Source organism: Salvelinus fontinalis, chromosome 37 (genome assembly GCF_029448725.1).
Source record: "Salvelinus fontinalis isolate EN_2023a chromosome 37, ASM2944872v1, whole genome shotgun sequence".
NCBI lineage: Eukaryota > Metazoa > Chordata > Actinopteri > Salmoniformes > Salmonidae > Salvelinus > Salvelinus fontinalis.
The window spans coordinates 27,397,651-27,416,844 of NC_074701.1; the positions used below are offsets into that span (position 1 = coordinate 27,397,651).

At 41.2% G+C, this 19,194-nt stretch overlaps 1 protein-coding gene across 2 annotated transcripts in view; it reads right to left on the reverse strand.

Moving 5' to 3' along the window:
* The window catches only part of LOC129836447 (attractin-like protein 1), a 331,683-nt gene that overhangs the window by 147,558 nt on the left and 164,931 nt on the right, over positions 1-19,194 (reverse strand). For both annotated transcript variants that reach the window (XM_055902623.1, XM_055902622.1), the window contains one exon: positions 17,833-17,990. In XM_055902623.1, the coding sequence (XP_055758598.1) occupies positions 17,833-17,990 (158 nt within the window). The remainder of the gene's footprint in view (positions 1-17,832; positions 17,991-19,194) is intronic.

Consider the following 19,194-nt stretch of genomic DNA (forward strand, 5'->3'; position numbering starts at 1 on the left):
TATGCAGATTATATTTTATTTAAAGAGCATTTGGAAAGTATTCATACCCCTAGACTTTTTCCACAGACCCCTTCCCATTTTCCGCATTTTGTAACGTTACAGCCTTATTCTAAAATGTATTGAATAGTTTTCCCCCCCTCATCAATCTACACACAATACCCCATAACGAACAAGAAAAAACAGGTTTAGACATTTTTGCAAATTTACAACAAACATGTATTTTTTTTTATCACATTAACATGAGTTCAGAACCTTTACTCAGTACTTTGTTGAAGCACCTTTGGTAGCGATTACAGCCACGAGTCTTGTTGGGTATAACGCTACAAGCGTTGCACGCCTGTATTTAGGGAGTTTCTCCCATTCTTCTCTGCAGATTCTATCAAGCTGTCAGGTTGGATGGGGAGAGTCGCTGCACAGCTATTTTCAAGTCTCTCCTCGATCCTGACGAGTCACCCAGTTCCTGCCACTGAAAAACAATCCCACAGTGTGATGCTTCCACCAACATGCTTCACCGTAGGGATGGTGCCAGGTTTCCTCCAGACGTGACGCTTGGCATTCAGGCCAAAGAGTTTGATCTTGATTTCATCAGACCAGAGAATCTTGTTTCTAATGGTCTGAGAGTCCTTTAGGAGACTTTTAGTAAACTCCAAGCGGGCTGTCATGTGCCTTTTATTGAGGAGTGGCTTCCGTCTGGCCACTCTACCATAAAGGCCTAATCGCTGGAGTGCTGAAGAAGGTTCTCCCATCTCCACAGAGGAACAATTGCTCAGTTTGGCTGGGCGGCCAGCTCCAGGAAGAGTCTTGGTGGTTCCAAACTTCTTCCATTTAAGAATCGAGGCCACTGTGTTCTTGGGGACCTCCAATGCGGCCGAATTTCTTGGGTACCCTTCCCCAGATCTGTGCCTCGACACGATCCTTTTTCAGAGCTTTACGGACAATTCCTTGGTTTCTGCTCTGACATGCACTGTCAACTGTGGGACCTTATATAGACATGTGTGTGCCTTTGCAAATCATGTTCAATCAATTGAATTTACCACAAGTGGACTACAATCAAGTTGTAGAAACATCTTGAGGATGATCAATGGTAACAGGATGCACCTGAGCTAAATTTAGAGTGTCATAGAAGGGAGAGGGTCTGAATACCTATGTAAATATGGTATTTCAGGTTTATATTTTGCAAACATTTCTCAAAACCTGTTTTCACTTTGTCATTATGAGGCATTGTGTGTAGATGAATTGGGGGGGGGGGGTGGTCCATTTTAGAATAAGGCTGTAATGTAACAACATGTATAAAAGGGGAAGGGGTCTGAATATGAATATACAGTGGAGAGAACAAGTATTTGATACACTGCCGATTTTGCAGGTTTTCCTACTTACAAAGCATGTAGAGGTCTGTCATTTTTATCATAGGTACACTTCAACTGTGAGAGACGGAATCTAAAACAAAATCCAGAAAATCACTTTGTATGATTTTTAAGTAATTCATTTGCATTTTATTGTGTATCAAATACTTCTTCTCCCCACTGTATATATACTACCGTTCAGAAGTTTGGGGTCACTTAGAAATGTCCTTGTTTTTTAAAGAAAAGCAAATGTTTTGTTCATTTAAAGAACATAAAATTGTTCAGAAATACAGTGTAGACATTATTAATGTTGTAAATAGCTGGAAACGGCTGATTTTGAATGGAATATCTACATAGGCGTACAGAGGCCCATTATCAGCAACCATCACTCCTGTGTTCCAATGACATGTTGTGTTAGCTAATCCAAGTTTATCATTTTAATAGACTAGTTGAGTATCTGGAACATCAGCATTTGTGGGTTCGATTACAGGCTCAAAATGTCCAGAAACAAAGACCTGGCCAGAAATGTCCAGAAACTTGTCACAACTGATTGGCTCAAACGCATTAAGGAAAGAAATTCCACAAATTAACTTTTAACAAGAAACACCTGTTAATTGAAATGCATTCCAGGTGACTACCTCATGAAGCTGGTTGAGAGAATGCCAAGAGTGTGCAAAGCTGTCATCAAGGTGGCTACTTTGAAGAATCTCAAATATAAAATATATTTTGATTTATTTAACACTGTTTTGGTTACTACATGATTCCATATGCACTATTTCATAGTTTTGATGTCTTCACTATTATTCTACAATGTCTTCCCTATTATTCTACAATGTAGAATATAGTCAAAATAAAGAAAAACCCAGGAATGAGTAGGTGTATCCAAACTTTTTACTGGTACTGTATATTATCTTCCTTCCCTGCTAATCAGAGCCTGTTCCAGTCAAGGGACACCAGGTGAGTGGGCTCTCTGGACATTACTCAATCATAGCCAGCAGCATACCACCCTGCATACCACTGCTGGCTTGCTTCTGAAGCTAAGCAGGGTTGGTCCTGGTCAGTCCCTGGATGGGAGACCAGATGCTGCTGGAAGTGGTGTTGGAGGGCCAGTAGGAGGCACTCTTTCCTCTGGTCTAAAAAATATCCCAATGCCCCAGGGCAGTGATTGGGGACACTGCCCTGTGTAGGGTGCCGTCTTTCGGATGGGACGTTAAACGGGTGTCCTGACTCTCTGAGGTCATTAAAGATCCCATGGCACTTATCGTAAGAGTAGGGGTGTTAACCCCGGTGTCCTGGCTAAAATTCCCAATCTGGCCCTCAAACCATCATGGTCACCTAATAATCCCCAGTTTACAATTGGCTCATTCATCCCCCTCCTCTCCCCTGTAACTATTCCCCAGGTTGTTGCTGCAAATGAGAACGTGTTCTCAGTCAACTTACCTGGTAAAATAAAATAAATAAAAATAGTACTGCTTTAGCTAAGGCTAGTGGTTGCTATGAACTGAAACATAAGGGGACTACTTTTTCTCTGTGATGCAAACTGCTTTAGCTGCAGCACCATAGGTTCTCTCCCATTACAAGATTAGTATCGGAGTTTCATGACTAAATTTACCACACACATTTTTCACTACTGTGATTTTCTCATGTTTTAGCTCATGCCATATGTTGGCATGTAACATTTCTCAACAATGTGTTGCTTTATGTTGTTTATCAGTGGCCTGCTTAACCAAGTTTACCTGGACTAAGTGGAAGAAATCCTGTATGGTACATACAATGGCAGTAAACACACAGATTAAACTAGAAGGATAAGCATGTGCATTGCTTGAGCTCTGTGGTTTTAGTCTGGGTTTTTGTACAAGCACTTTGTGATAACTGTGGAGTTAAAAAGGGCTTTGTAAATACATTTGATTGATTGATTGACCAAGTCCCCCCTGCTCCCCCACCACAAGCAAAACTAAGTTCACAAACTAACTCAAAAACACTTGTCATTTACTGTATACAGAACCACTCTCTATGCTTTTTTGACTTGGCATCAGTCCCAATGATCAACAATTTATTTTCCCCTTCTCGCCATGACTACAACTGTTCAGTGTTGGGCCACACTGAGCCTGCTGTAATTACAAAGCTACTGCCTTCAGCTACAACTCCTCAAAAGGGTCCGTGTCTACACTGAAGTCGTTCATAGAAATGTGATCATTTTGCAGGCACAAAATTGATTTTCCATTCTTTTCATCAAGCCAAGAGCAGAAATCCACCTAATAGAAGGGCCATGAGTTGGTTCATTTTGAATGTCCTCCTCACTTTGAACAGAGGGGAAATGGATGCTGTTCCACAGAGGGGCTATGTTTCTGGTAGGTAATACTAGTTCCTATACATTAAAGATGAGTCAAGACATAACAATGCATGTACTTTACTGGTCAAAAACCTGGCCATGTCTGAAAAATACCTCTGAGGGTACATTGGCGGCTTAAGGGTTTCCATGATTTACTGGCATGTACGTTTCTAATGAAATTGCCTCCCAATGAAAAACATTGAGAAAGGGTGATTTTCATCCAGAGGGACACGCCATTAAGAGTCATCCCACATTGTTGCCTTGGTCTGCCGTCAATACACTCTGCCCTCAAGTACACCTGGCTGACGCACGGTGGCGAGGATGGCCATTCAACTTACGACAGCAGCAGTCGGGAAAGCAACAACAATCGATAAGCAGTGCGGGCCCTGTTCTGCAGGAGACGTACAGCGGTAGCGTTATCGCCAGGTCGGCGCTGGAACTCGAGCAAATTGTCCATATCACTGCTCCTGACATAAGCTGCTCGCATCGACAAAATCCCTTCATCATAAAAGAGCACTCACTCGTTTTTATCTCAGCACTCACTCGTTTTTATCTCAGCACTCACTTGTGGAATTTTACTCTTACAAAACTATTTGCCTTTTACTATGTTTCATTAAGAAGCTCTTTGAGGAAATTGAAGTGATGTTAACTTTCTAGTCTGAGCCCTTTCAGCAGGCCTGCAGGTTTTTTACAGGGTGGAGAAGGCCCATTTGATGGTGTATGGTAGATCAGTTTAAATATGTAAATGTGCAATATGTTAATTACGTTCCGTTGATAGGTGGTTTCTTCTACCCTACCATAACTAAAAAGGAACATGGATATTATAAATAGCAGGCCAACTGTATTAATAATAAATAGAGGACAGTCAACAGATCACACACACACTCAGTCCACTCCCGCAGGCCTCTGTTCCAGCTCCACTCCCTCTCTACTAGAATCTAATTGTTTGGCGATCAGAGGTTAAGAATGTAATGAGTGACAGTGCCCTCTAAAGCTGAATAGTAACCTCTTTGAGTTGCTACGAGTGAGACCAAACCAAGAGAGAGAGGGAAGAGACAGTCACAAGCCTCTGAAGTCAATGATAAGTCTCCAAGGCCCAGAGGCCCACATTAAAGTAACTGTCAAGTGTTTTTAGAAATATAACCTACAATTAATTACAATATGAGTTAAATAGTTTTCCTTCCCAAAAATTGTAATTAAATTAAAAATCAGCTTTTGTGTGTTGTAATGGTGTGGGCGTATACTAGTAATGGTGTGGGCGTATACCCCAACAAAAGAATGGTGTGGGCGTATACTAGTCATTAAAAATATTCATGCGAGTAGACCGCTGATTTGCCAGCTTATCCTCCTCAGGAGTATGACATCATACTCTGAGGAAATAACAAGCATTTTTTAAATGGTTTGTTTGCGGTGGGGCTTTTAAGTGTTTATTCTACAATTTGTGCTTTGGCCACCAATACGCGTATCAACAACATTATTGGATTATGAGTAAACAGAATATTAACTTTTAAACCTCCCAAGAACGTCCCAAAAATGCCCTCGGGGACATCCCCAGGACAAACCTCCAGGGGACCATGACGCAACGTTCCAAGAACTTCCAAAAAATGTCCTCAGGTATGTCCCTGGGACGAGCCAGGAAGCAGACAAAACCTCCAGGGGACCATGACACAACGCCCCAAGAATGTCCTGACAACATCCTCTGGGACATCTCCGGGACAAACTGGGAACTAGACAAAATCTCCAGGGGACCTTGATGCAATGTCCCAAGTAACGTTCAGGGGACCTTCAGGGGACCATGACACAACGTTCCAAAAATGTCCCTGGAACAGACAGAACTATTAAAAGGTCCCTCAGAGAACGTTCCCTTGGGACCATTGTGAGACATGACTAGTAAGGACTAGTCAAATAAAAGCCCTGAGAAACTCCCAAAAAGGTATTGACATGGTCCTTAGTGACATCCTGGGAACATACAGGGAGCTAGACAAATGTCCCCCAGAGAACATTCCCTTTGGGCCATCACGCAATATTCTTAGAATGTTCTCAGAAAGTCAGTGAGATAACGTCACGTCGAAACCTTCAAGGGACCTATTGGGAACGTCGCCGCATGTCCTCAGGACATCCCCGGTTTGCTGGGTTGTGTGCAATTGACCAATAAAGTGATCTTAATCTTATATTGTATCTAAATATTGAATAAAGTCACAAAGTCGTATAGAGAGACATCCTATTTGACCACTTTTTTTCGATCTGTTTTTGTCCGTTTTTCTATCGGTCATACATGTTATGAGACAATCTGGAGTCAATTGGTCTAAACGGTAACATCCTGAAATGTCTGATAATGATCATGTAAAATGTTGTGTACGAGTTAATGGCTGCCTAATAGATTGGTTCCCCGTTGACATTGGTGGAAAACAGGGTTGCATTTTATCACCTAATCTGTTCTCAATGTATATTCACTATCTGACTCTGGCCCTAGAAAAAAATTATCTGTTAACAATGAATGAGGGTATGTTCTTTTATATGCAAATGATATTGTATTGATCTCTGACATGGAAGATGACCTTGAAGAAATGTTAAATATTGTTTTTCCTAGTGTGAACAATGGAAACGGAATACCAAAGTAGACAAAACGAAGGTAGTACACTATAGGAACTCAGCAGGGCCTAGAACCCTTTATTTTTTCTTCTTCTGTTGTCCTGCCACGTTAGATGTCGTCAGTGAGTCCAAGTATTGGGGGTTGATTATTAATGAACTTTTTGATTACAATATGTGTCTTAAGAACATAGCTAACCATGCAAACCGTGCCCTTGGTGCCATTGTTACAAAGTGTAAAGCCATTGGTGGCCTACCTTTAAAAATGTTTCACTAAACTTTGATTCATTGGTGCTATCAATTATTATTTATGCTGCAGTGGTATGTGGGAACAGAAATTATACTGGTATTAATGCTGTTTTTAACCGTGCCTGCAGATTTGACCTTGGTGTGGGTAAATGCATGCCAAATGCTGCTATTCAGGGAGATATCGGAGGGAAAACTCTATGGCATCACCAGTGGCGTTGGATTCTAAAAAAAAATGGCTGAGATTTTGCAGCACGTCAAATGAACGTCTATGTAAACGTGTGTTTTTGGGGTTTGTGATGTTTCAACTGCAAAGAAAAATGTTATATACAGTACAATGTCAGTGCCTTTTTTAACTCCATATGACTCAGCTCACTGATACAAACAGAGTAATCTAGAAAAGACCGTAATGCTTTTGAATCAGCACTTTTAGAGAGCAATGAACTAAAGTGGTACCAACTGATAAACAAACCTGAAAGTAACAAACTGCACACACTGCCTTTTTAAAATGACCTTTCGGTACAGAACCCCCTGTACTGTTTTCAAGCAATATCTTTTGCAAATGTAGATGTAAACACTCCCCTAGATAAACGTGTATGTTATTTTTGTAACGATGAAACATTGACATATTGAAACTGACGCTCATGCCTTGCTTTACTGTGGGTTATACAATGAAATTTGGGATATTTTTTGTCACCTGTCCAGTCAAAATTAAAATGAACGGTCTTCAGGAAAATAATAAATTCCGTGACATTATAATAGGTAACAATAATGTTGATGCCTGTGCCAAAGCCGGCCACCTTGCCCTCCCACGGAGACGTAAATGTCCTTTCTTTTCTACTCTACTCTGTTTTGAGTTTATGCATGAAGACGCCTGCACCATGGTTGTCTTTGATTGGTTTTAGTGCGTCTCAAAACTCAATTTGAGTGCTCCACAATGTGTTATTTTTGTATATGTATTTTGTATTGTTGTATCATTGTGGAGTGACAAATACCTTCTTTCTAACTAGACTCACTGCTTCTCCTTCTTCTCCCAATGTTATGGCAGCGTCATTGATATTCAATAAAGCCTGTCGCGTGCTAACAGCCATCACCAGAGGTTTGTGCATGTTCTGGTCTCTGGGAACAGACATGACTGCGGGGGGGTTGGAGGTTGAAAACAGGCCCAAATGGGTTCCGAGTACCAGGGAGAGTGCTACCCAGCAGTTCCCCCCTGCAGGGTCCCTCAAAAACACTCTCCAAGGACAAAATAGTCAGCAGCAGCTTTGGTCAGAAGTGCAAACCAATGTAGGGATACTACTAATTACATCGAGTGCGGTGGATACTACTGTTTACATCGAGTGCGGTGGATACTACTGTTTACATCGAGTGCGGTGGATACTACTGTTTACATCGAGTGCGGTGGATACTACTGTTTACATCGAGTGCGGTGGATACTACTGTTTACATCGAGTGCGGTGGATACTACTGTTTACATCGTGTGCGGTGGATACTACTGTTTACATCGAGTGCGGTGGATACTACTGTTTACATCGAGTGCGGTGGATATTACTGTTTACATCGAGTGAGGTGGATACTACTGTTTACATCGAGTGCGGTGGATACTACTGTTTACATCGAGTGCGGTGGATACTACTGTTTACATCGAGTGCGGTGGATACTACTGTTTACATCGAGTGCGGTGAATACTACTGTTTACATCGAGTGAGGTGGATATTACTGTTTACATCGAGTGCGGTGAATACTACTGTTTACATCGAGTGAGGTGGATATTACTGTTTACATCGAGTGCGGTGGATACTACTGTTTACATCGAGTGCGGTGAATACTACTGTTTACATCGAGTGAGGTGGATATTACTGTTTACATCGAGTGCGGTGGATACTACTGTTTACATCGAGTGCGGTGGATACTACTGTTTACATCGAGTGCGGTGGATACTACTGTTTACATCGTGTGCGGTGGATACTACTGTTTACATCGAGTGCGGTGGATACTACTGTTTACATCGAGTGCGGTGGATACTACTGTTTACATCGAGTGCGGTGGATACTACTGTTTACATCGAGTGCGGTGGATACTACTGTTTACATCGAGTGAGGTGGATACTACTGTTTACATCGAGTGAGGTGGATACTACTGTTTACATCGAGTGCGGTGGATACTACTGTTTACATCGAGTGAGGTGGATACTACTGTTTACATCGAGTGCGGTGGATACTACTGTTTACATCGTGTGCGGTGGATACTACTGTTTACATCGAGTGCGGTGGATACTACTGTTTACATCGAGTGCGGTGGATACTACTGTTTACATCGAGTGCGGTGGATACTACTGTTTACATCGAGTGCGGTGGATACTACTGTTTACATCGAGTGCGGTGGATACTACTGTTTACATCGAGTGCGGTGGATACTACTGTTTACATCGAGTGAGGTGGATACTACTGTTTACATCGAGTGCGGTGGATACTACTGTTTACATCGAGTGCGGTGGATACTACTGTTTACATCGAGTGCGGTGGATACTACTGTTTACATCGAGTGCGGTGGATACTACTGTTTACATCGAGTGCGGTGGATACTACTGTTTACATCGAGTGCGGTGGATACTACTGTTTACATCGAGTGAGGTGGATACTACTGTTTACATCGAGTGCGGTGGATACTACTGTTTACATCGAGTGCGGTGGATACTACTGTTTACATCGAGTGCGGTGGATACTACTGTTTACATCGAGTGCGGTGGATACTACTGTTTACATCGAGTGCGGTAAAGAGATATACATTGGAATTATTGAGTGGAATATATTTTTTGGGGGTCTATGGTTGACTGTCCTTTATAGTTGATTTGTTTGTGTGTTTGTTTTACAGTTAGACATTTCTCCTGCTAAAGTGAACAGTGTTTGAACAGTGTTTCCCAGAGACATCTGCCAACTGATTCATTTAACCAATTTCACCAATCAACTGATCAATTTCACCAATTTGGTTTTATTTCAGAAAATAAGTGAAAAACAACTGTCATATTGTTCAGATTTAAGTGCCTGTTGCGACATCATTATAATTCCTCTGCATTGCGGTAGATATTAATGACCATGAGTCACTTGAACCCCCAATCAGCAGCTATTATCTCCATTTCCCGTATCTTTAAACAGGCAGCACTTAACCTGGCCTCTCCTCTTACATCCATAGGAAAGAGGATCTCTATCATCAGATACAGATTGTGCAATGTTGTATGTGCCGTTTCAATTTCCCTTTTATCCAATAAAGGACACTTTGTTACTACCATCGTCGGATGGCGAGCGGCTACTAAGGTACACCGCACAGTGCCTATCAGCAATTACATTATGAAAGGCATTCTATTTAATGATGTCCGCTGAAAGGGTAAATAAGTGACTCTGTGTTGCGAGAAAATCTAATCACGGACCAATCGTGTGCCCAGAGTGGGGGAAACAACATGGCCGCCTCACCGAAACCCATTTAATCAGCCGAATTAGGCCTGGCCACGCAGGAGTCAGTGGGAAGAGGAGAATCGATGAGAAGGCAGGATTCATACAGCTTTTGTTACTGTGTGGTGGCAGGCTGGCTGGGTAGGTGATGGATAGGGGCAGGACTTCACACTCACAGCCTTCATTAAACAGACAAACTGGATACACTCTGGAGGTGCAGGGGGGAGTTCGAGGAAATGTGCTATACATAAGAAGTTCGGGGTGTCAGTTTGCTGAGTATACTGAGCTCATCCTGACAGGTATATCGTCACTCACACCAAACTAATCATATAGAAAATTAGAGTAGTTCTGCAGAGAAATAAGAATTGGTCAAAGAGAACTCTTCTTCTGTTAATTAAAAAAAGTTAAAACATAAAATACAGAGCAATAAATGCAGGAAGGTAGCAAGTACAGTACAACGTTCAAATGATAGAAGACTTTGTAGGACAGGCAATGAGAGAGAGAGAAACAGAGAAAGAAAGAAGGAGGGTGCTATGTCCCAATAAAATGTGTGACAAAGAATCTCATACTGCCTTGACTAGTAGAGATATCATCTCCTGGGTCTACAAAGCAGACCAAAAAAAACACACAAAAAACAGGGGGAAAAATTTGGTAAAGTGTGATGACATGGTAGAAAAAAACTGAGTCGGGAAGAAGGTGCGAGGTCACCGTGACAGATTCAATCAAAATCTGTTCTACGAGGACAAACAATCAGCAGCGCTCACTCTGCCCTCCAACCAGCCCTCAGAGCAGGGGTGATGTCATTCAGCTACAGGGGGCATACTCACACTAACAGCGAGGGGGGAGGTGGGACTGGGCGTCCATCATCCATCCGGTGTAGTCTTTTACCCCCTAAGAGCAATGGGCCAGAAATACTTCCCGCTACAGCTCGGCGATACATCACAGAAATGGTGTGCTAATGTATCCCATGGAAACCACAGTGAATTGTCCTCATGACTGTACGCTAATTGGAATTATGAATAATAACATGTCATTTGTGAGGAGGTGGAGGACTAGAGCACGGCATGCAAACAGGAAAGTGAAAAACATGCTTATTTACAAACACGTATGTATGTAAAAAAATATATATAATCTTATGAAACATACACCAAGTATAAAGATAACAAGTATAGCACACATCCACACATATCCTAGCTGTCCCTCTTCCTCTAGATGTTCGTGGAGAGAAAGTGACAGCACTACACAGACATCTGTCACATATTCCTTGTGTTTAAGAGTGTTTAATTAGGAGGTTGTCCCTTTCAGATCTGATTAAGTTCTGTGAAGTGGATGGAAAAAGTATGCGTGAGTGAAAGAGACAGAGAGCCATCGCTTAGTGGGGAATGTGTGACAAGCCCTCGGTCATTGTCACCACTGAGGCGGTCCATTAGAGTCAAACAGTGAGACACGGCTCTCAGTCATTCAAGCAGTGTGCTGGACAGCTCAGAGGGTCATCTGGGATGGTGGTTGTGCTAAAAATCAGACCAAGACCGGGGGAAGGAGGAGGACCATCCTTACACCCAGTCTCAATGCCACAGTGAATAACATCACGTCAGGTACAAGAGCACGCGACTACACTGGCACTGTTAGCGAGGACTGAAATGGTCACGGTCAATCTAGGTCCTCCTATAGGAGAAGGGCGTCAGTGGGCTTGTTTACATGCAGACTACCATAACAATACATGTAGAATTCTGTGGAGGACAAAGAAGCAAAGACATTTCGAATGGCTTCTAGAGATATAGACATGTCTAAGACACACATTGTATGTGGGGGAAGGTTTAAAGAGCCACTGAAAACACCGATTGGCACATGTTTTTCTGTTGTTCATTAGAGGCAGTCGCTCTTTAAAATGTTTGTGTACAATGCTGGTAGAACACCAGGATCTAAGTGTCTTAGGTAGACCGCCTAACTAGGGCTGTTATGGTGACCGTATTACCGCTACACCAGCAGTCCCAAGTCAAATTACATGTGACCGTTGAGTCACGGTAACTAGGCTTCTCCAAAACTGCGCTCTGATGCCGCTGATGGTCATAAGTAGGCCACTCAAGAACATTCAATATCGTCTTGGTAAGAAACTCCAGTGGATATTTGGCCTTGTGTTTTAGGTTATTGTCCTACTGAACCAGGTTTTCCTCTAGGATTTTGCCTGTGCTTAGCTATATTTTGTTTATTTTTATCCTAAAAAACTACATAGTCCTTGCCGATGAAAAGGATACCCATAACATGATGCAGCCACCACCATGCTTGAAAATATGAAGAGTGGTACTCTGTAATGTGTTGTGTTGGATTTGTCCCAAACATAACACTTTGTATTCAGGACAAAAAGTACATTTCTTTGCCACATTTTTTGTAGTTTTACTTTACTGCTTTGATGCAAACAGGATGCATGGTTTTGGAACAACATTTTTTCTGTACAGGCTTCCTCAATTTCACTGATTTAGGTTAATATTGTGGAGTACAGCACTTTGAGATATCAGCTGATGTAAGAAGGGCTACATAAATAAATTGGATTTGGAGTAACAACAATGTTGTTGAACCATCCTCAGTTTTCTCCTATCACAGCCATTTAAAGTCAACATTGGCCTCATGGTGAAATCCCTGAGCGGTTTTCTTCCTCTCTGGCAACTGAGTTAGGAAGGATGCCTGTATCTCTGTAGTGACTGGGTGTATTGATACATCATCCAAAGTGTAATTAAAGGGATATTCAACGTCAGTTTTTTTTTTTTACCCATCTACCAATAGGTGCCCTTCTTTACGAGGCATTGGAAAACCTCCCTGGTCATTGTGGTTGAATCTGTATTTGAAATGCACTGCTCAACTGAGGGACCTTACAGATAATAGTTTGTGTGGGGTACAGATATGAAGTAGTCATTCAAAAAACATGTTAAACACTATTATTGCACACAGAGTGAGTCCATACAATTTATGTGACTTGTCAGACCATTTTTACTCCTGAACTTATTTAGGCTTTTCAGAACAAAGGGGTTGGATACTTATTAACACATTTTTTTAAACATTAAAAAAAAACATAATTCCACTTTGTCATTATGGGGTATTGTGTGTATTGTGTGTAGGCCAGTGAAACAAAATCCCAACTTAATCCATTTTAAATTCAGGCTATAAGACCATTTCTGGGGGGAAAAGTCAAGGATTGTGAATACTTTCTGAAGGAACTGTATGTAAAGACCAGATTAAATTGACAATAGTCTGATGGGTGAGAATATTATCAAGTGCTTGTCAAATTGTGAATGAGAGACTGATGAAGTGTGTGCCGCCTGCGCAAGAAACAGATGAGCACAGGCCTTTCATGCAATTATTTTCTAATCATCAAATATACTCTTCAGTTTTTCTGAAATAGACTAATTACGGATCTATTATGATGGGGTAGGCTATATTAAATGGATTTATTAGACTAAAAAGTAGGCTACATGTGGAAGCCGGAGATGCTAAACGGGTTTCTGTTAATTAACAATCAATTACCATGAGACCGGCAGTTATTTGCATGACAGTTACCGGCTGACAAAATGTAATGACTGCCACAGCCCTACACCTCACAGACCAGATTTTGAAACTATAGACGATATTCAATCCCTTATTTTTGTCCAGGAAACAAATAGAAATTCAAAGGGGTTAATTCAATTCAGAGAGTGTGTTATTCTGTGTGTATCCGTGAATGAGATTTTTTTGGGGGGGAGAACAAGTAAAAACCTTTCAGAATGGATGTGAAAGAGAGAGCGGAGGAGAGGACAGGGATGATGTATACTGATCATAGTCTTGGTGGTGATAGTAATCTCTCTCTCGTCAGCATCAGAAAGCCAAGGCCGCAGAGCAACACATCTCTGCCTCCATCTGACACACTCTGAAGAGGACACAGCTAGCCTGACCTGGCCTGCACATCCCAGAATAAAGCTCACAATATGACTGGTCTGAAAGAGTCTTTACATAACAATAGCTACAGAAACCTGGAAAAACTGCATCTCATTTTGGATTTAAAATCCAACGAGTTTCTTCCTAACACACGAGTCACTCAGTTAGCTGAAAGGACAGATGCTGATAGTGAGCCATCACTAGATTTGATAAAAAGCGTATACACATTACATCCTAAACCAAACTTTAGAGCATGATTGAGACTGGCCATTAGGAATCCTCTGGGCAATTCCTCATCATTACCGTGTCTGTATCGGAAGCCACCGAGGTCAATAGAACGGCCGGGCCTGGTCTCGTGTTACTGACGACAGAGTTGCGGCTGAGACGGCTCTATATACCTCTGTGGGATAGGGCTCATCATGATAATTAACATCTCACGTTACCATCACATCTAAATAGCGCTCTGATAAAACATCATTAATGGGAAATACATATGAGCCCCGATCGATGGACGGATGACCTAAACACAAGCCGCAGGACACTCTGCAATCAACTGCATTCATATTGGAATCCTACCAGAGCACCTTCAACTTGCCTGTATTTGATATTGGAGGTTCTCCTCTAATAATGTTCATTTGTTTGATTGCTGCATCTAAGGCCAGCTGATGCTATGCTGTGATGGTCATGGAATAAATGTAATTGGCCGAATAGCAACACGGTTATGACGATTATTTATTTTCATGACTGTATTCATCCATAACCGTCGATTACGCGGTTGTATGGTAATTGTGCCAGTCCTTACCCAGAAAAGCAGTGGAGACTAGGAAAGGAATCCCAAATACTGTATGAGCTTCGGAGTGTGCAACTGTCCCAGATGTGTAGCTCTACTCCTCTGAGATATTTCATACATATGTCTAGCATATCCTGTACCACCATCTTTCTTTCTTTCTTTTTGCTCAGGACTATTAGAGTGGATCTCAGTGTCAATTAACTAGGCACGCTGTTTGCAGTCAGTTCATTCAATCAGATTTCAGTCCGTTTAATCACAACATTGCGTGTGACAGTCATCTTAAAATATCACTGCCAAAGTGTACTTCAATTTTATGGTTCATAAGATTGAACGATGAATATTTTGTACGGCTGTCTCAGTTTTAAGGCAATCCTAAATAATTGATGGTGACACTGCAAAACTCAGGGATCATTAAAGATGATATTTTTGCCAAACACGTTTCATTATAATTTATGCTCAATGTCGTTATATCAAGGTTTTACGCCTTAAAAAGACACACACCGAGAGTTCTAGAGACATTTAACATATTTTTATATTCTGTAGAGACATATAGTTTAAAACAGATATTGTTTCTGAACATTCCTATGAATCGATCAAATCCATTGCAGGAAGTATCCTGCAATATATATTTTTGGAGGGGGGAATTATTCACTGTGTACATACAGTGCATTCAGAAAGTATTCAGACCCTTTGATTTTTTCTGCATTTTGCTATGTTACAGTCTTATTGGAAAATGGATATATATTTTTTCCCATCAACCTACACACAATGCCCCATAATGACAAAGCAAAAACTGTTTTTTAGAAAATAAAATGTTTAAAAAAATAAACTGAAATATCACATTACATAGGTAGTCAGACCCTTTACTCAGTACTTTGTTGAAACACCTTTGGCAGCAATTACAGCCTCAAACCTTTTTGAATATGACGCTACAAGCTTACACATCTGTATTTGGGGAGTTTCCCCCACTCTTCTCTGCAGATCCTCTCAAGCTCGGTCAGGTTGGATAGGGAGCCTCGCTACACAGCAATTTTCAGGTTTCTCCAGGGATGTTAGATTGGGTTCAAATCCGGGCTCTGGCTGGGCCTCTAGGACATTCAGAGACTTGTCCCGAAGCCATTCCTGCGTTGTCTTCGCTACTTACTTAAGGTCCTTGTCCTGTTGGAAAGTGAACCGTCGCCCCAATCTGAGGTTCTAAGCACTCTGGAGCAGGTTTTCATCAAGGATCTCTCTGTACAGTGAATATTGTTTCTCATGGTCTAATGGTCCTTTGGGTGCCTTTTGGCAAACTCCAAGTGGGTTGTCATGCTCCTTTTACTGAGGAGTGGCTTCCGTCTGGCCACGCTACCATAAAAGGCCTGATTGGTGGAGTGCTGCAGAGATGGTTGTCCTTCTGGAAGGTTCTCCCATCTCCAATGAGGAACTCTGGAGTTCGTGTCAGAGTGACCATCGGGTTGTTCGTCACCTCCCCGACCAAGGCCCTTCTCCCCCGATTGCTCAGTTTGGCCGGGCGGCTGCTCTAGGAAGAGACTTGGTGGTTCCAAAACGTCTTCCATTTAAAAATGGAGGCCAGAGTGTTCTTGGGGACCTTCAATGCTGCAGAAATCTTTTGGTACCCTTCCCCAGATCTGTGCCTCGACACAATCCTGTCTCGGAGCTCTACGGACAATTCCTTCAACCTCATGGTTTGGTTTTTGCTCTGACATACACTGTCAACTGTAGGACTTTATATAGACAGGTGTGTGTCTTTCCAAATCATGTCCAATCAATAGAATTTACCACAGGTGGACTCCAATCAAGTTGTAGAGGGTCAAGGGGTCTGAATACTTTCTGAATGCACTGTATGAGAAATACAATAGGCTTTCCAAAAGTACACAACCATCCATTTAATAGTGTTAATCAAATAATTCCTCTATATTGAGTCATTGTAATTGTATGCAGTTATTCAGTCGAGGAATAGGTGAACCTTCGTATTTGGTGCCTTGTTGCAAACAGGATGCATGTTTTGGAATATTTTATTCTGTACAGGCTTCCTTCTGTTCGCTCTGTCATTTAGGTTAGTATTATGGAGTAACTCAAATGTTGTTGATCCATCCTCAGTTTTCTCCTATCACAGCCATTAAACTAACTGTTTTAAAGTCACCATTGGCCTCATGGTGAAATCCCTGAGCAGTTTCCTTCCTCTCCGGTAACTGATTTAGGAAGGACACCTGTACATTTGTAGTGACTGTGTGTATTAACACACCATCCAAAGTGTAATTAATAACTTCACCATGCTCAAAGGGATATTCAATGTCTGTTTATTTTACCCATCTATCATTAGGTGCCCTTCTTTGCAAGGCAGTGGAAAACCTCCCTAGTTTTTGTGGTTGAATCTGTGTTTGAAATTCATTGCTTGACTGAGGGACATTACAGATAAATGTATGTGTGGGGTACAACGATGAGGTAGTCATTCATCAATCATGTTAAAAGTCCATGCAAATTATGTGACTTGTTAAGCAAAGGTGTACTCCTGAATGTATTTAGGCTTGTCATAACAAAGGGGTTGAATACTTATTGACTCAAGACATTTAAGCTTCTCATTTTTTATTAATTTGTAAAAATGTCTAAAAACGTAATTCCACTTTGACATTATTGGGTATTGTGTGTAGGCCAGTGACACAAAATCTCAATGTAATAAATATTATATGCAGGTTGTAACAACAAAGTGTGGAAGAAGTCAACGGGTGTGAATACTAAGGTCCTGTAATTGTCTTCCTAGAAAGTGGAACATTCTACCAAAAGATCAAAATTCATTTTCTGCTCATTTAGAAAAACAACAATGAATAATACAAACTCATTATAATGGTAGTGTGTCCTCTGTGTTGCTTAACCATTTCTATAGGAACAGAGGGGTAATGAGGGTCCTGCTGTGTCTGCAATCAGCAAGGCCTTCAGTTGTTCACATTATTACAGTTCTATTCAATCTGATTAACTACAATCACTTAATATATCGATAGAACCAATAATTCCCATTCAAGACATAGGGCTATTACCCCATTGGAAACAGTAACCCTCTGACAACCCATTCAAGTTGTTAAATAAATGTTATTTTTTTCATACCTCATTTAAAATATCTCACTGGGTGGGGATGCAACGTAGTTGTGGTTGGTTAGATCACTACTGACAGAACCTTACCTGGATCTTGATTGGCCAGGAGAAGTTGCTGACATAGACATAGAAGGTGATGTTGGAGTTGACCCGGAAGTTGAACTTCTCACAGGAGAAGCTGTCTCTGTGTTCCTGGATATTGGTCTTGGACACGATGGGCACCTCCTCGCCAGAGATGGTGCCAGCTGGGGGTGAGAGGTGGGTCATAGTGTAAGACGTCAAAGGAAGGATTCTGAGACGATAGTACAGTTGGTGATAGTCAAATCACACATATAGGTATTGGTATGTGTGATTGGGGATAGGTACTGCTGTGACAGTTGTGCCAGTCGAACAAAAACTGAGTTTCATGATGACAGTCGAGAGAGAAGACAGATTAGCCAGGCTAGTGACGTTTGAGAATACAGATTAGGCAGGCTAGTGGCGTTATAGAAAACAGATTAGCCAGCGAGTGTCAAAAAAAAGTACAGAGAAAAGTGGCATTCACCAGTGGTGTAAAGTACTTAAGTAAAAATACTTTAAAGCCCTACTTAAGTCGTTTTTTGGGGTATCTGTACCTTACTTTTTATATTTTTGTCAACTTTTACTTCACTACATTCCTAAAGAAAATAATGTACTTTTTACTCCATACATTTTGCCTGACACCCAAAAGTACTTGTTACATTTTGACAGGAAATGGTCAAAATCACACACTTATCAAGAGAACATCCCTGGTCATCCCTACTGCCTCTGATCTGGCGGACTCACTAAACACAAATGCTTCGTTTGTAAATTATGTCTGAGTGTTGGAGTGTGCCCCTGGCTATCCGTCAATAAAAAAAAGAAAGAAAATTGTTCCGTCTGGTTTGCTTAATATACGGAATTTGAAATGGTTTATACTTTTACTTTTGATACTTAAGTACATTTAAAACCAAATACTTTTAGACTTTTACTGAAGTAGTATTTTACTGGGTGACTTTCACTGTTACTTGAGTCATTTTCTATTAAGTTATCTTTACTTTTACTCAAGTATGACATAGTACTTCTAATTGGCATATATTGAGTACTTTATCCACCACTGGCATTCACAAATATAGTGAGTCTAGAGTGAGCCCAGTACAATGACAGTTTCAGAGCATATATTATACTGTAGATGCATGTACAATTTGTGGTACAACCATGGCTGAGTGGTAACACTCTTCCCCACAACACAATCCCTGAGTGGACCCTTCCAACTTTCTCCCATCTTCAACTATGTATCCCCTTGAAATTTTTGAGCTGTCCAAAAAAAGCTTGAAAATATAAGGAGAGTGGAAATCTACTTTCTTAAAAAAAAACAGACATGCATTTATATTTTAAGTGGTCCAAAATGAAGACGTTATCTAGAATACTGCATTAACAGGCCAGACTTTG